This window comes from Oryctolagus cuniculus, chromosome 3, assembly GCF_051225735.1.
Source record: "Oryctolagus cuniculus isolate XC-2025 breed Fujian yellow rabbit chromosome 3, ASM5122573v1, whole genome shotgun sequence".
NCBI lineage: Eukaryota > Metazoa > Chordata > Mammalia > Lagomorpha > Leporidae > Oryctolagus > Oryctolagus cuniculus.
The window spans coordinates 42,828,156-42,846,184 of record NC_142869.1 but is presented as its reverse complement, the minus strand read 5'-3'; the positions used below and the strand labels follow the sequence as shown (position 1 = coordinate 42,846,184).

General features: G+C 37.8%; 1 protein-coding gene across 4 annotated transcripts in view; it reads right to left on the bottom strand.

The window, feature by feature from the left end:
- Positions 1-2,390: 2,390 nt before the first annotated feature.
- SF3B1 (splicing factor 3b subunit 1) overlaps positions 2,391-18,029 on the bottom strand; it is a 41,193-nt gene continuing 25,554 nt past the window's right edge. For 2 of the 4 annotated variants that reach the window (XR_011387178.2, XR_016231981.1), the window contains 17 exons: positions 16,125-16,322; positions 15,927-16,028; positions 14,960-15,139; positions 13,617-13,703; positions 12,891-13,161; positions 12,476-12,621; positions 12,235-12,381; positions 11,964-12,089; positions 11,324-11,545; positions 10,829-11,011; positions 10,632-10,743; positions 9,525-9,594; positions 9,010-9,130; positions 8,266-8,397; positions 6,559-6,831; positions 4,051-4,267; positions 2,391-2,872 (listed from right to left, as the gene is read on the bottom strand). Coding sequence is in view for 2 of the 4 variants with exons in the window: in XM_008258870.5 (XP_008257092.3) it covers positions 2,714-2,872; positions 4,051-4,267; positions 6,559-6,831; positions 8,266-8,397; positions 9,010-9,130; positions 10,632-10,743; positions 10,829-11,011; positions 11,324-11,545; positions 11,964-12,089; positions 12,235-12,381; positions 12,476-12,621; positions 12,891-13,161; positions 13,617-13,703; positions 14,960-15,139; positions 15,927-16,028; positions 16,125-16,322 (2,676 nt within the window). In the remaining 2 variants the exon portion in view is untranslated. The remainder of the gene's footprint in view (positions 2,873-4,050; positions 4,268-6,558; positions 6,832-8,265; positions 8,398-9,009; positions 9,131-9,524; positions 9,595-10,631; positions 10,744-10,828; positions 11,012-11,323; positions 11,546-11,963; positions 12,090-12,234; positions 12,382-12,475; positions 12,622-12,890; positions 13,162-13,616; positions 13,704-14,959; positions 15,140-15,926; positions 16,029-16,124; positions 16,323-18,029) is intronic. The other 2 variants (XM_008258870.5, XM_051849300.3) reach the window with 1 other exon arrangement.

Here is an 18,029-nt window from a genome sequence, read left to right as displayed (position 1 = left end):
AAATATTGCCTTACCTATCCTTTCATTTGATCAGGCATGTAAGTCCCACTTAAACAGTGTTCTGAGTTTGCTCAGTGGTTCTCAACCTAAAGAGCTTTCCCTCCAAGGCACATGAGAACACACCTGTAGGCATTTGGCGTCATCAGAACTTGGGCTAGGGGGCAGGGGTGCTACTGGCATCTGCTGAGTGGAGGTCTGGGACACCACTCAACACTGTGCCATGTACAGGGCAGTTCCCAACAAAAATCTGGCCCAAAATGTCAAGGATGCCAAAGTTAAGAAAACCCAGCCCAGTTGTAATTTTGCCTCTTTTGCTTGGAGGGATTAAGAGCTGCTAGGAACCAAAGAGCCAAACAACTGAACCTATTTGGCTACATCTTTTTCTCAGTTTATTTTATAAAGAAAAAGTTTCCTTGGATTTCAGCATTAGGTTCTCTTGTTTGGAAAACAACCCCCAAAGAGCTCAGCTCAACCACAACAGAGTGTAGTATGACAGCAATAGAGTCAACTAAGATTACAAATTGGTCTACTAAGACTTTAGATATAACAACTTTTTATTCATCTGGTGGGTACTTGATGCTCACAGGGCACCGTACAACAAATTTAAAAAATACAATATGAAAAAAAATCAAACAGCCAGAGATTAATTCCATAAGAGGGCAATGGCCCACAGAAAAAAGACAACAAAAGCCCACAGAAAACCCACCCTCTGTCCCCTTAAGAACATTAATATCTTCCTGCTTAAGTTTGGCTTAAGCAAACACCAAAACAAAGTGCAAAAGAAAGTCTTTGAGAAGATAGCTAAACTTCACGTAGCATCTTTCAAGTAATTATTTCACAAAATGCTTTCCTTATACAATACTAAGCACATAAAATAATCCAAACATCTGTGAGCCTCTATTTGGTCCCAATTTTTAGTTCAGAGCCTTCAGCATTTCCCTCTTCTTATCCTCACATGATTTGCTTCAGTGAAGTCACATAAAGGTATCACAGTCTGCTTTGTTCCACACTGCCACAACAAAGCATGTTTTCCATAAACTGCAAGGAGCCAAGCAACCTGACAATGTGTTTTAAGTAGTTAAAAGAAAATATAACTGATTTTTCTCAAAAATGACTTAATATCTAATTTTGGATTTAAAATAATTACAATAATTATGTCAGTATTTAATGTCATTTGACATCAACTATACAGAATAAGATGATTTAAAGTTGCATGGAGGGAACCGCTACAAAATCTCCAAGAATACAAAGATGGTTTCAGAATTTCTGCTTAAATTAGTTGAAAATTTGTTAGGAAACTCAACTAATGCTCAATTATTAATTTTGCAAAAGTAAGCCAATTATAAGCTATTTCTCATCCAAAACTTCTAAAAGCTCTGTTAACAGGAGGCACAAACCTATGGTAGCAGAGTAATCACACACTAAAACTGCTTGCACAATCTCTTTTCTCCTTAGAATTCACAGAAGGACTAACAGAGACACAAAACAAAACAGCTTGGGTAGTAAAAGGTCTAAAACTAAGAAATCTGGGCCATATAATTAAGTTGAAAATATACTTAACACAATTGCCAAAAAAAAAAACCCCAGTAAGTACTGCTTCAATGCTTGGTTCCTCTAAAATTAAATGGCAATTTAATTTATGCTGTACATTTAGGTAGATCAATTTATCATTTAATTACTAAATACAAATGAGGCAAACCCAGACATTTTAGCTGCTGCCACTCCATAACATGGTATACAGAGAACCTGTAATGAGATGTGACTACTCTTTTCAATTACACTTTACCAGGACTTGAGGGCAAAGGGCAGGTCACAGGTATCTTTACAGCCTCTAGAGTTAAAGCACAGTGGCAGGAATATGGAAGGGGCTCAAAAGTTATTACTGAATACATTGTGGCTGCTTGTGACATGGGAAAAAAGCCAAGATTGTCTTACTCTATTAGCATTACTTAGTTACTAGCCTCACTCCCAATACACAAAGCAATTCTCAAGTAAAGATCACACCCTCCCCACTTTCTAAACAGAGCTCTCAAGAACTGGACATTACCCAAGTCACTTCCTTTAACCATGCTTGAAAAGCATTTTGCAAAATCAAGAGATGAAAGGTGCTATGTAAGTACAAAATATTACTTGAGACAGTTCAGCAAAGGTGCTATTTTTCTAAAGTGATGGAATGGTTTTGAGTTTAGGGGGATCATCCCCAAAGCTACTCTTCTTGCTGTCATCACCAACAGAACAACAGAATCTTGACAAAGATGCCATCACTTTATTTAATTTGTATTCTGCTAATTTCTATAAACCAGGTGACAGTAAGCCATTTATTCTGCACAAACCAATGCTTTTATCAAAGTTCTGCATTTTACAAGTCATGTTCAAAAAACACACACAAATTAGCTTTTGTACACAAATGTTTATTTCTCAATTAAACATTCCCTTTAAACACAAGGAATGAATTCTAAATCTTCATAAAGATGAATTAAAAATGAAATCCCTCCAGTATAGTACGCGTAATTACTGTGTTCTTGGTCACTACTGGCATTTACTGTTTAACATCAAAAACAAAGACAGGTTATTTAAAAATCATGCTACTGGATTTCTAGCTCTTCTTCTATGACCAGTTCTATACTGATCTGCAATGTTTAAAAGTTTATATCACCAAATTGAAGCAAGTTTAAGGTGTGAAACAGCTGTGCATTAAACACAAAATAAACAATTATAAGATATAGTCAAGTTCATAACGAATGTAAGTGTTCTTATCATCATTGTAGATTCTTGGGTAATGTGCTATGAGAGCATCTTGTGAACCAATGTAGATGGAGTTGTAAATTTTCCAATACACATCTCTGACTTTCCGGGCTGGGTGAAACAGACCCTAGAACAATGGAAAGGTGGCATGTCAGAATTTTCAAGAACATATGTAAACTTAACACAATTAATAAATCATAAAAGCTGTGATTCAAAACATTTCCTTTGGGGGTGGCAAGAGCCTGCAATTAAAATTACAATGGGCAGGGCTGGTGCTGTGGCGCAGCAAGTGCTGGCATCCCATATGGGCACTGGTTTGAGTTCTGGCTGCTCTACTTCTGATCCAGCTCTCTACTATGGCCTGGGAAAGCAGTAGAAGATGGCCCCACATCCTTTGGCCCCTGCACCCGCGTGGGAGACCCAGAGGAAGCTCTTGGCCCCTAGCTTCAGAACGGTGTAGCTCTGGCTTTTGTGGTCATCTGGGGAGTGAACCAGCAGATGGAAGACCTCTCTCTCTGCCTAACTGCCCTTCAAATGAACAATCTTTAAAAAAAAAAAAAATTACAGTAGGTAGACTTGCCATTATACACATCCCATATTGGTTCTAGTCCCTGCTATTCCACTTCCAGTCCGGCTTCCTGCTAACAGGCCTGAGAAAGCAGCAGAGAATGGCCCAAGTGCTTGGGCCCTTAGACCCATGTGGCAGACCAGAAGCAGCTCATGGCTACTGGCTTCTTCCCGATTCAGCCCCAGCTGTTGCAGCCAGCTTAGGAGTGAACCAGTGGCAGGAAGACCTCTCTCTCTCCCTTTTTTTTTCCCCTAAAAGATTTTATTTATTTATTTATTTGAGAGGCAGAGTTACAGAGAGAGACAGAGAAAGGCCTTCCATTTACTGGTTCACTCTCAAATGGTCACAACAGCCAAGGCTGGGCTAATCCAAAGCCAGGAGCCAGGAGCTTCTTCTGGGTCTTCCATGCGGGTAACAGGAGCCCAAATATTTGGGCCATCTTCTACTTTCCCAGGCAATAGCAAAGAGCTGGATACGAAGAGTAGTAGCTGGGACTCGAACCAGTGCCCACACGAGATGCCAGTGCCATAGATGTACCACAGCGCCAGCCCCTGTAATTTTTTCAAATAAATAAAATAAATCTTTTAAAACAAAATTACAATGGCAAAGATAACATCTAAGCCTCCCCTTATGGACACAATACATCCTTTCAATAATCAGAATAACAACTTAATTTAGTATTTTGAACAGAATTACTTTTCTTGTTGAGTAATCTTTTAAAAAAAACTTTAACCTACCTGTAAACAATATTGCAACATTCTACACGGGCCAATAGCGACTCTCAGACCCTCCAGAGCTCCCATAACAGCCTGAATTACATGAGGCGATGTCTCAAACACATTAGGCCATACGTAGTTCAACAGGTGGTTCAGTGAATCTTCACAACCAAATCCATAAACCCCAAGTGACATGTGCTGTACCACTGCACTAGCTGTCTGCCTGTGTACAAGGTCCCTGCAGTGGACAGAAAGAATTCATTGTTAAGATAGCGTTAGTTCCTTAGTTTTACAGGAAATATTCATAAGAATTTAGAAACTTAATTCAAGATTCAATTTCTAGAGAGGAAAAAAGATAAACAATTCTTTCAAACCTATACAAAAACCTACATAAAAACATCATCTCCTAGGTTAACTGATTTTATGTTTATGACAAATCAAAATCCTTCTATAGTTGAGTATAAGCATCAGGTAACACAATCAGATTTGTGATGGGTATGAAAATGAATTCACACACTCTGCCCCAAAGATAGTAAGAACACCTCAAGGTGTAAGAAAACAATTTGTATTTACTAACATCCTTATTGTTCTCATTTATTATAATGTCTGATTTATTCAGTGTCAAAGTTCTTCATTCATAATTTTTCCCCACTAAAGTATTGATTCGTCTGATTTCACAATTTTTGATGGAGTTACTACCTTATTAGTACACAGAACATAATTTTTAACTGCAGCTCACATTTATCAATGACCCTATGATGCTCAGGTACTTCTCACCAAACAATGTACTTCAAGGATGATTCACCCTCACTTTGTTCCACAGTAGGTGGCCAACCTCTTCCAGAAAACAGTTCTTATTTTGTCTCCATGTCTTGCAAATAAAGCTTCTGATAATTTGTCAATTACAGTTAAAATGCCCTCTTAGAAGGTCACCAATGGGTTATCTTTAATCTGCACATAATAGAAACTGAATGGGCTCTAACTTAAGTAATTTATCTCTCCTGTAAAATAATGAGCCAGTGAAACAATTCTTTGCCCTATTATATGGACCTTCTTCTTTTCTTCATGCCAGTGATGGGGAAGGTATAGCCCACTGGCCATACAAGGCCTGCAAAATGATTTGGTCTGGTCTTGCCAAGACAATCATAGGCAGGACTCGAAACTCAGTAAATCTACATCAGGCTAATTTTTTATGGCCTGTGAATGATGTTATAAATATCTACATGGCCCTTGACAGAAAAAAGGTTCTCCACCTTTGCTTCATAAACATCACCTACAGTTACTTTTGTGTTTAAGGTTACATCGGTCTAAATGGTACAAGGTATTAGAAATCTGTCGGCGGGCGCCGCGGCTCACTAGGCTAATCCTCCGCCTAGCGGCGCCGGCACACCGGGTTCTAGTCCCGGTTGGGGCGCCGGATTCTGTCCCGGTTGCCCCTCTTCCAGGCCAGCCCTCTGCTGTGGCCAGGGAGTGCAGTGGAGGATGGCCCAGGTGTTTGGGCCCTGCACCCCATGGGAGACCAGGAAAAGCACCTGGCTCCTGGCTCCTGCCATCGGATCAGCGCGGTGCGCCGGCCGCAGCGCGCCGGCCGCGGCGGCCATTGGAGGGTGAACCAACGGCAAAGGAAGACCTTTCTCTCTGTCTCTCTCTCTCACTGTCCACTCTGCCTGTCAAAAATTAAAAAAAAAAAAAAAAAAAAAAAAAAGAAATCTGTCAAATTAATTTGAGTAATACTGTATTGAGAGACACCAACTGAACCACCAGGGGTCTGCAATGGAAACAGTGTGGCTCTGGCAAGCCATATTCAGTAGGTCAAAAGCTTAAGCGAAATTTCTTTAATCTGTAATAAAAATCATGAAGATCAGGTCTCTGCCATGTTAACTATTGCTTATCATTTCCTCTAATTATATTTGACTAATTTTTAAAACAAACGATCAATTACTGCTTTTCAAAATGTATTGTCTGGCCGGCGCCGTGGCTCAACAGGCTAATCCTCCGCCTAGTGGCGCCAGCATCCCGGGTTCTAGTCCCGGTCGGGGCACCAGATTCTGTCCCGGTTGCCCCTCTTCCAGGCCAGCTCTCTGCTGTGGCCCGGGAGTGCAGTGGAGGATGGCCCAAGTGCTTGGGCCCTGCACCTGCATGGGAGACCAGGAGAAGCACCTGGCTCCTGGCTTCGGATCTGGCCGCAGCGGCCATTGCGGGGCGAACCAACGGAAAAGGAAGACCTTTCTCTGTCTCTCTCTCTCACTGTCCACTCTGCCTGTCAAAAAAAAAAAAAAAAAGTATTGTCTAACAGATATGAAAAGTAATTAAAAATGGGGTGAGGGTATCACATTCGCAAGAGAAAATTTTAGGAACCACTACAGCAGTATTCATTACTTGAAGTCAAATGTACAGTTTTGTAAAAATCCAGGTTAGATATTTCTTCTTCAACAGCATCACAACAAATAGTTCTCATAACCACTTCAGTAGGTTTTACCTAAAGAAAAAATTACAATTATTTTCTTACATTTACTTCATATCACTTACCTATCCATTAAAGCATCTTCAAGTAATGGTGTTACCGCATAAATGTAGTCTTTTCCCATTTCACCAATATATTCAAACAAGAAGGAAAGAGATTTTAATACTCCATTTTGAACATTCAGTTCAGGAACTCTGTATTCATTCATTAAGGCAGGGAGTACTGTGAAAGGTGAACACGTTTCTGCAACAATAGCTATTGCTACAGTGGTACAAACTCTGTTCTGCCTTTCTTGTACTTTGAGGTTGTTCAGAAGTGTAGCCAATACATCATGAGGACTGAGGGAGGGAAAAAAAATGTGTCAACACACTATTGTATCATAATCAACATTTTTTTTCAGAATAGAATGGAATAGGTAATGACCAGATTTTCAGTAATCTTATGATAAAATGGAATACTGGAATTGCTTCCACTTAAGAACACATATGAATATCTACTTTAAAGAAAAAAGTTAACTCAAACGAATTTATTCTCTAATTTAATTTTCAGTTTTTGAATTTTCTGAACTATAAACACATTTACTTAAACATTTTAAAAGCCAAAGTTTCTTATGTACTACATAGAATTCCACCTAATCTGGCTCATCTATTTCTTGAATACACTAAACCACATGTATAGGTAGTATCTTATTTTCTGTATCTATTATTTCTCCTAGCTTGGTTCTGACGTATAGATAATATCAAAAAAAGTAGTTATAATTCAGTGGAGTTTATAAATTACTCATAGGGTTAACATTCTAAAAACACAAAAGGCAGTAACACGAGTCTCAAATTATGCTAGATATTAAGAATGTGATATTGGGAGCTGCTGTTGAGGTACAATGGGTAAAGATGCTGCCTGTGATGCTGGCATCCTATATGGGTGCTGGTTCGTGTTCTACCTGCTTCACTTCTGAGCCAGCTCCCCCTGCTAGTGGTCTGGGAAAATGGTAGAAGATGGCCTGGAAATGCCGGGGGTCCCGCATCCACACTGGAGACCTGGAAGAAGCTCCTGGCTTTGGCTTGACCCAGCCCTAGCCCTTAAGGTCATCTGGAGAGTGGACCAGTAGATGGAAGCCTTCCATACCCCCGAACTGTGCCTTTCAAATAACTAAATCTTAAAACAAAAAACCTGCCTCAGTATTTTCAGTAATACAATAAAAAAGGAACAAAAAATTGACATTACTCTGAAAACAGTACTGCTTCCTCTCCACGAAAAAAATCATGAAGTGTGATTAAATCAAATCCCAGAGCCTCTCCCCTTTTTTAGTTCAATTAAAATTTTAGGCAGGGAATTAAAATTAAATAGTGAATGGCTAAATCATTTTTCTCCGTGCATTTCTCATACCATAGCTTGAGATTTCTAATAGATACATTTTTAGCACCAAAAGAGGTTTATTGCAATGTAATTTTAAAAATGGAAGTAAATAGGGGCTGGCACTGCGGTATAATATATTAAGCTGCTGCCTGCAATGCTGCATCCCATATGAGTCCTGGCTGCTACAGTTCTGACCCAGCTCCCTGCTATCATCCCTGGAAAGCAGCAAGGGTGGCCAAAGTACCTGGGACCCTACACCCATGTAGGAGATCAGGAAGAAGCGCCTGGCTCCAGCCTGGCAGTTATGGTCATTTGGGGAGTAAAGCAGCAGAGGGAAAATCTTTCTAGCTCTGCCTATCAAATAAATAAAACAAAATCTTTAAAAAAAAAAAAAAAAGGGAGTAAATAATACTCACCCAATAGCCTTCGCAATATAACCAAATGTGTTGACTGTTGCTCTACGAATAGCTTTTTTGTGAGCTTTTAAGAGCTCCAAAAGCTCAAAGCAAATCCTCATCCATTCTCTTGCAGACACATACTCAGCTCCCCTAATAAAAAAAAATTGAAGGTAACATTAAATTTTAAAAAGTCATTCTGCAAATTCATTTCTCAAAGCTGACAACTCATTTTAAGCGCTAAATAGAAATTATTGTTCCAGGGCCAGCGCTGTGGCATAGCGGGTTAACGCCCTGGCCTGCAGCACTGGTATCCCATATGGGTGCCGGTTCAAGACCCAGCTGCTCCACTTTGCTGTGGCCTGGGAAAACAGTAGAAGATGGCCCAAGTCCTTGGGCCCCTGCACCCAAGTGGGAGACCTGGAGGAAGCTCCTGGCTTCCAATCGGCACAGCTCCAGCCGTTGCGGCCAACTGGGGCGTGAACCATCGGATGGAAGACCTCTCTTTCTCTCTCTGCCTCTCCTGTGTAACTCTTTCAAATAAATAAATAAATCTTAAAAAAATTCTTATTCTACAGAAAGGCTGCTTAGTCTTAAAACTATATTGCTCTCCATTACCATTCAAATTAAAATTTGAAAATACTGATACTGAAGAGCATGACTGTATATATACTACATCAGCAACATTTGGCAAATTTTGCCGTTTGAATAAAGTAAGCCTGCAAATTAATATTATTTATGAAAATGTTTAAGTAATCTGCATACCTGTCAGCAATACGTCCAACAAGATCAATACAATTCTCCTGTACTTTTTCATGCCTGTTCTTTAAGATGGGGGTGAGTCTAGGAAGCAGATCTTTAATTGGTGGGGTCATCTTATGCATACCTATTTAACAAAAGTCACAAAGTATTAATTAACATTTGAAATGCAAACTTTATCTTTCCTTTTACTCAGCAATGTATTATACATTACTAGACATAAATATAAACTCAGAGCTGCCTATGAAACAAGAAAAATCCCCAGAATCTGACCAGACTCAGAACTGTTTATAACTTTTTAATTAACAACTTTTGATTATGCATAGAAATGAAAGAAACCAGTGAAGTGATTTAAGGAATGATGAGTACTCAATAACAAAAAAAGTTTTTATTTGGTTCTGAAATGTATTTGTGTACTGACATTTAAACATGGGGACAGCTTATGTTCCGGCCATACAAACAATATAAGCCAGAGGTAAACATGTAAATTAAAGCAAAATTTTCCAAAAGGGCCCCCTTACCCTTTAACTGCAAAACAAACAGATCTCCAGTCTCCCTGCAATGCAGGGCATACTTGGATGGTATTTACACCTATGAAGAGAGAAAAAAGGAGGCAGCTGGCAGGGGCTCTTGCTCTAACTAGAACTGCTTGCTCTGATTCTCTCTCCATTGCTGTTTTCCCATGTTTCCCTAACAAACAGTATGGTTTACAACTCCCTGCAAACCAGAGCCCCATAAGTGGCTGAGTAACTGATTCTTGGCAAATCACTATCTTCAAGTATAGAGGACTGGACTGGGCTGAACTTTTTGTGAGCTTTTAAGAGCTCTAAAATCCAACAGTTCAATGATCTGTATTGCATTAAAAACCACTTACTAAAAATGAGAAAATGGTGGCTATTACAACCAGTTATTTTGACCCCTGATAGTTATTTCAGACACTCTTAAGTTCAGGAGCAACTCTCGGCAACAGTTATGTTCAATTATAAGGAAAGACTAAACACAAGACGCCATTGTTTGCTTTATCATATTGCCCTTTAAAAAAAATTTTGCTTTCCACACCCAAGATCATTTGTTGTGTATTTACTTTGAGTGAGAAAACTATATGAATAGTTTTTAAAGACCTGGGTATGAATAAAGACAAGACAATAACTTGATCAATTCACTTTCCCCTGGTTATAATCCTTGAACTTGATGGCAGGCAAAAAATCCAGTATAATAATCACTTACTAATTCAAGATTGAATAAACATAATATTTTGTTCCAAAACTAAATTAAAACTTTAGGGTTGCTTCCCCCCACACTACCCATGATAGAACATGACAGCCAGTATTTTCAGCTGACATACTGGTTCTACTAGGGTCCTTTATCCCATGACTTCAAACTTTCTGAGTTGACTATTCCCACACCATTCTTCTAGATCCTAAGCTACCCTTTTTCTTTCTAAACTAAAACATAAAGGGCTTTCCAAGATGACTTTTGTGACATCCCTCAACCTAAGTACAATCTCAAAGTTCTTTAAAAAAAATGAAAATTACCCTACTCCTAATTATGAGTCTATATTTTACTTGCAAAAACCCAGAGAAAGTTAAAAACAAAACAAATTCTCACATGACCAGCAAATTCCATACCTATTACATTTACAATGGCCTTCAGTGCTCCAAGAATGCTGCCCAATACTTCAGGGTACTCTTCACCCAAATATTCATATAAAACAACACCCAAGTGCCCCATCAATTTTTCCTGTAACAAAAGAAACGATGTTAAAACATTACTGTTTATATTAAACAATATGGTGAAGAACTAATAGTGTGGTATCAAAGTTTACCTCTTGACAAGTCTTCATAACAACAGCAGTTCGAGAAATCAAGTCAGCTGCCTGTTGCCTAACTTTGGCGGATTTGTTATTTAAACGCCACAAAACTGTACCACAGATCTGAGGCAAGTATGGTTTGACTCGTTTACCAAGTGCATTGACCACTGTGCCAAAGCCATTCAACATTACTGAGTCCTTAAAAAAAAAAAAAAAAAAGCCAAATTAAATGAAAGAAGATATTCACTGAGGCCTAAAATTTTGTTTCTTTATGACTAGACAGTTGAAATATACTAATATTTACTCTTTTCCAACCATCCAAATAGCTACTGCTTTAAAAATCATCTAAAACCTTGAGGTAGAAAAAAATTTATTAGTAATTGAGACTATGAACATTTTAAAACTCCAAATTTTAAATTTTTTTAGTGATATTTGCTTGAAAAATTCCTTTTTATACAGATATGAAAGTGATGAAAGTGGCAACTTGCCATAAAAATTAGTTATCATTACCTCTGTGGTCTGTTCTTGGAAAGCATAAAGAATACCATCAATCAGTTGTTCTTCAAGTTTATGATCAATATCTGCTGCTCCCAAGTTGCCCATGATTTTCTCAATTGTCTCCATCACCATTTTTCTGTACTGTTCAGCTTCATCTTTCAGATCATCCACAATCCTGGATATAATTTCAGCTGCACCTACTTTGTTTGCCAACTCCACAGTAGTATCAACTAACTAAAAAGACCAAAAAAAGAGTAATTTTAATATAATATTCTTTAAAGAAAATATGAAAATCAAATACTCTAAGCATACTATTTAACTAGCAAACATGCTGAAAATGGTTAACTCCTATTTATTAAACGCTGATCAAAGTGATCAAAAAAATTTAAATGTTGAGGGCTTTTGCTTAAGGGTAATATTGCATCCATGTTTCATTTAGCCAGACAAAGCATTGAATTTACTAGATAAAGCAGAGTTGAGTATTTGCCCTAGAAGGCAAAATCAAAATAGAAGCTAACTGGCTAATATCCAACTTTCATAACAAAGTATATATAAACTGAGGCCATTCCCTCACCAAAAAAAGGGCAACATGCACTGACTTAAGGATTAGATGAAAGAATTTTTGAAAACTTTTTTCATAATTAAAGTTCACCTGTCGGTAATTTCTTCTATCCAAAGCCATTCTGTGCTGCCAAAAGTGTTTAAAAAAGGGAGGAAGAATCTCTGTCTTAATGTAGTTTGCTTCTACACCATCTGTTCCACAACACTGTTTCACCACCTAAATGGTTAAAAAAATAGTAACAAATCAAAATACAGTACTGGTAACAACATACATTTTTTTCTAAAAAATGCCTTAAAATACCTTGGAGCATAGAACAAACCCAGTTTAGATTAACAAATCCAGAACCATCTGGAACAGTTACCTTCAGCACAATTTTCTTCATTTCTTCATCAGGAGATTGGAATTCTCGAATAAGAATTAACATCACTTCTCTAGTATAGTAGTTGGCATATTCTGCATCCATGAGAGGAATAAGATATCCAATAGCCTTTAAGAAAGCAGCCAAACCCTATTTCGACATAAAAAATACATAATACTTCAATTGTATCACTTTAACTTTAATGAATAGAAATCAAAAGAAAAAATCTAACTAGCATATTTACCTTTCCTCTGTGTTGGCGAATACCCTTCCACAGAGGCTTTAACACAGAGTCAAAAGATTCGATACCATAAGGAGTCGCTGCCTCAGCTAAGGCAGCAATGGCCAAAGCACTGATGGTTCGTACTTTCTGCTGCTCATCCACAAGACCTATAAAATCAATCACAGGTTTTAACTATGCATCAACATTACTTAATTTCTAAAATGTCATCCAGATTCTAGCTTGCTCTAACCATTTAGCCAAACTATAAAATCTGTTCACGTTAGACAGTATTAGGCAAAAGCCAGTAGGAACTACAGCCTGTTAGATGATATCATAAATCCCATCATAAAATAAATGGGCTTATGCAGTTATGCTCAATCAGTAGCCCAAATTTCAGGACATATGTCACATAAAAGACAGTTATATTGCAGCTTACCGTGTTCAATGATTTCAACTAAACTTCTGAGATGTGGCAAGATAGCACAGCCCATCAGAATAGCTATCTGCTGTACAATCTTAATACCAGTGTGTCTTGCTTGCCAGGACTTCTTGCTTTTACACACAGCTTTTAAGAAGGGCAATAAAGAAGGAATGCCCAGGGCAGAGGCTACAACAGCAAAAGCTCTAGCTGTTGTGTTACGGACATATTCATCCATGTTATCTATATCAGGTCTCATGGTAGAGATCATAGTAGCCAGACCAGCAGCCTAAAAAGAAAAGAAAGTATTCATGAGCACAAATACCCTCAACTCTCTCCCATAATAAGATAATCCCATCAATAAGTATAAACTTTCTTCTCTAGAAATTTAACCTAGGGGCTGTGGCTGTGGCAGTGGGTTAAAGCTCTGGCCTGCAGTGCCAGCATCCCATATGGGTGCCAGTGGAGTCCTGGCTGCTAAATATCCAATCCAGCTTCCTGATAATGCACCTGAGAAAGCAGCAGAGGGTGGCCCAATTCCTTGGGTCCCTGTACCCATGTGGGAGACCTGGAGGCACCTCCTGGCTCCGGATCGGCTCAGCTCTGGCTATTGTGGTCATTTGGGGAATGAACCAGCAGATGGATGATCTCTCTCTCTCTCTCTCTCTCTCTCTCTGTCTCTACCTCTCTGTATCTCCTTCAAATAAGTAAAATAAATCTTTAAAAAAAATTTAATGTAAATACCTTTGCCAAATTAGAAATAATCTCTCGGCCTTCCACTCTAGCATAGTAATCTTCATCAATCAATAATGGTTCAATGACCACAAGGATCTGAAAAAGAGAAATAGGAAAAGGAACTACATTTTCACATCAATTACTGATGCTACACTCATAACAGAAGTAAACAAAGCAAGCTTATAATTGACAGTATTTTTTAATCAAGGGAGAAATTAAGTGTATTATATATAATTTCAAATCTCAGATATAGATGAAACTTTAAGAACTATTACCCACATAAACTAATACTCAAAAGTTTAAAAAACCATAATTACCAACAGAAAAAAGATGGATTTTAATTCTCAAATAACACAGTTTAGAAATACATCAATTAAAAAAAAAAAAACTGGTTGGCTTTGAACATCTTACAAGGGAGTAAATTTTCCCTTTTTACTGTATACAATCAGCTACTTGGGGCCAGCTTTGTGGTGTAACTGGTTAGTTCACTGCCTGCAATGCTGGCATCCCGGATGGGTACTGGTTCAAGTCCCAAATGCTTTACTTCCACTGGCTCCCTGCTACTGCACCTAGGAAAGCAGCGGGAGATGGTCCAAGTACTTGGGCCTGTGCACCTACATCTGAGTCCCAGATGAAGCACCTGGCTCCTAGCTTTAGCCTGGCCCAGCCCCGGCTGTTGCGGCCACTTGGGGAGTGAACCAGCAGATGGAGTCTCTCTCTCTCTCTCACTCTATAACTTTGCTTTTAAAATAAACAAAATATGGGGGTGCAAATGTTGAAATCTTTACTTAATGCATACTAAACTGATCCTCTGTAAAAAAAAAAAAAAAAAAAGAAATTATTAACTCCCAACTTGACTCTCACTGGGATTAAACATGACAATAGGTCTGATCTGATTTCATCATCATTTAAAAAAATCATCTATTATTTTTCACTTTATGTTTCTGTGTGGGAGCAAACTGTTGAAATCCTTACTTAATGTATACTAAGCTGATCTTCTGTATATTAAGATAATCGAAAATGAATCTTGATGTGAATGGAAGGGGAGAGGGAGTGGGAAAGGGGAGGGTTGTGGGTGGGAGGGACGGTATGGGGGGGAAGCCATTGTAATCCATAAGTCGTACTTTGGAAATTTATATTCATTAAATAAAAGTTAAAAAAAATAAAAATAAAAAAATAAACAAAATAAATTAAGGAAAAAAAGAAAAGAATCAGCTGCGTTTTTAGAATTTTTAAAATTTCAATACCACAGACATCATCTGGTGAAAAAAGTCAATTTTTGTGGAATTTCTTTTATATTAAAAAATCAAAATAGTAAACTATTAGAAACACTACTCCAGGAAATCACAAACCTTATGCACATATGGTCGAACGAGGTCATCAAGTTTGTACAATATTCTGTCAATAACTTTCACAAGTAAATGACGCTCCTGATCCTCAAGTGTAGGAGACATCAAGAGAGGAAGAATCTGATTAAACAAAGGACCAGCTCCAAACTCCCGGGCTTTATCAGTAATCTGACGCAATGCAGCCTGAGGGGAAAAGTAGAGAAAAAGGTGGTTTCTTTGTAACAAGCATTTTGAGTGAGCAGTTTACATCAGGAAGATTTTCTACTTTATATTGCACACTTTTACAGTTTGTATAGTGACCTAAGTTTATTTCCATTCAAGCTACTCTGGAACTTGAACTTCTGTAACAGAAAGTTAATTTAAAAAGGGTAATTTAGGGGGCCAGCGCTGTGGCGCAGCAGGTTAATGCCCTGACCTGAAGCGTCAGTATCCCATATGCATGCCGGTTCCAGACCTGGCTGCTCTACTTCCATTCCAGCTCTCTGCTAAGGCCTGGGAAAGCAGAAGATGGCCCAAGTCCTTGGGACCATGCACCCTCATGGGAGATCCAGAAGAAACTCCTGGCTCCTGGCTTCAGATAGGCTCAGCTCCAGCCATTGTGGCCAATTGGGGAGTGAACCATTGGATGGAAGACTTTCTCTCTCTCTCTCTCTGCCTCTCCTCTCTCTTTCAAATGAATAAATAAATCTTTTATTAAAAAAAAATGGTAATTTAGTAGAAGCACAAGAATATAATATTTCACATATTTCACCAGCCTTAAAGCCTGAAACATATTACAGAGGCCTTAAGGATTTTTAAAAAAAGAATCTCATTTTTTCAACATTCCTATTAATTTAAGATTTTTGGAATAAAAACTAAAAAAAAAACATGCATTTTTTTCCCCTTACACTATCCCTGGATAAAAACCAAGAAGGTAACTGTAATTATCTAAAACAAAAAAATATGAACATAATGAGCAACTGGGATTCACCTTTCTCATTGGAGGTGTTCCGTTCTTAATTTTTAAAAGCAACTTCATTATTTTTCTCTCTTTTTGCTCTTCTGGACTAAGTGTTGATTCATCAACATCAACCTATAGAAAGACAAAAAATTTTAAAGGTATGTTGAGATACCATAATTCGAACTCCCAAACCAAAAATATTAATTTCATTATGCTATTATCACTTACCAATAGTTTATCAAAGTACTGAATATCATCAGGTTTTAAAAATGGAAGATTTCCAGATGGCTGATCATTAACACTTTTCATAGTTCTATCTTCAGTTTGCATGTGGAAACCAGTCATACCACCCAATGGTGTTGGAGTTGCTGTCAGCTTTCGAGCTGGAGTTCTGATAGGAACATAACCAGCTGGAGGGGGAAGTACCTAATAAAATTAGAAAGAGTTTAGGTTTGTCCTAGCCTTATGGATTTAAGAACCACATATTGAATAACATTTGCACTTAATGTATTTTACACTTTAATAGCTAGAAAGCTTTTTACTTATTTGGAAAAAATTACTAAATCCTATCCCCTGCTTTTCTATCTTTAATTATGTCAATTTAAAATGTTTATGAAAAATGTTTCCATTTCTCATCTGCTAATTAAAACCAAGTATACCAGGAATGTGAAGGAAATGAGGCTAAAATAAGTGAAAAATTCTGACCACTTTCAAGTATTAGTCTATATAAGTATACTAGTGAATCAACCTGTCAAGTTACTAAACTACTTAGATTTTATAATTTCTAAGTGAGTGAATACAAATAAAGTGCTATAAAGCAAAGTAATATCTAATATAAGTATTCATATAGCAATAATCTTACATTATTATTATACCAAAAAGCATATTTTGGCACCAGAACAAAAGCAAATGCAAACCTATACAAGAACTAATCTTAAGAACTCTACAAAAAATAAGTTAATCGCATTAAAAATTGGAATCAAGATACTTTAAAAAAAAGTCCTGTACAATACATAAACCTTTTGCAAAACCAGTAAAAAAAAATTTTTAATGCAAGCTGAAAACAAAAGAATTTCTATTTTCTTAAAGCTGGCAGAAAGCTTTAAAAACAGCAACAAAAACAACTTCCTGAGCATGTCAATAGGCCTAGAAGTCTTCTCAAATAAGCATACACTATTATCTAAAAGTTTTAAAGCTTAAATTTTACTAAATGTATATTGATACTATCTGTAGTTAACCACTTTTTATTTACTGCTAGTTGTATATGAACCAAGATGAACCAATAATTAACCATTTTCAATAAAGTACAATTTATATGCAGTTAAGAGGCCTTTGAAATTCATGTCCAGTCCACTGATAACAGTCTACATTAAGGACTTAATCTATTTTCTATAATCACTAATAAGGACTTAATATATAATTTATATGAGTATATTAATTAATATAATTATATAATATATAAAGTATATTGTATATTATATAATATACTATATAATATATTATATAGATGTATAGAATATACTTCTATATTCTTTAAGTTTTTTTTTTTTTTTTTTGACAGGCAGAGTGGACAGTGAGAGACAGAGACAGAGAGAACGGTCTTCCTTTTGCCGTTGGTTCACCCTCCAATGGCCGCCGCGGCCGGCGCGCCGCGCAGATCCGATGGCAGGAGCCAGGTGCTTCTCCTGGTCTCCCATGGGGTGCAGGGCCCAAGCACTTGGGCCATCCTCCACTGCACTAAATATATTTCTATATTCTCATAGAGACTTCATAGGTGAAAAACAAAACACACAAAAAAAGCAAGTCACTAGCAGAAGACTCTCTAAAAGTATTAAAATGACAGGTTCTGGCCTTGATTACTGTGAGTGATCTCTTTCGACTGCCTGCCTAGCCTATGCAGTTAGCCTGACTACTGGCAGGCAGCGGGAGCCTCAGGCACATTTCCCCCAACTCATGCCTTCTGCCAATCAGGTAAACTGCTCCTGGGTGTGGCCAGGCCCACCTGGAAGGTTATCCTTCAAACTGATTGGAGAGGCATAATGGCACCCAGTGTTGGTTCTGTTCTATAGTTACTGTTTGCCCTTAATTAGTTATGCCCCTTCTGCCTGCCCTTTAAAAGTGTACACAGTCATT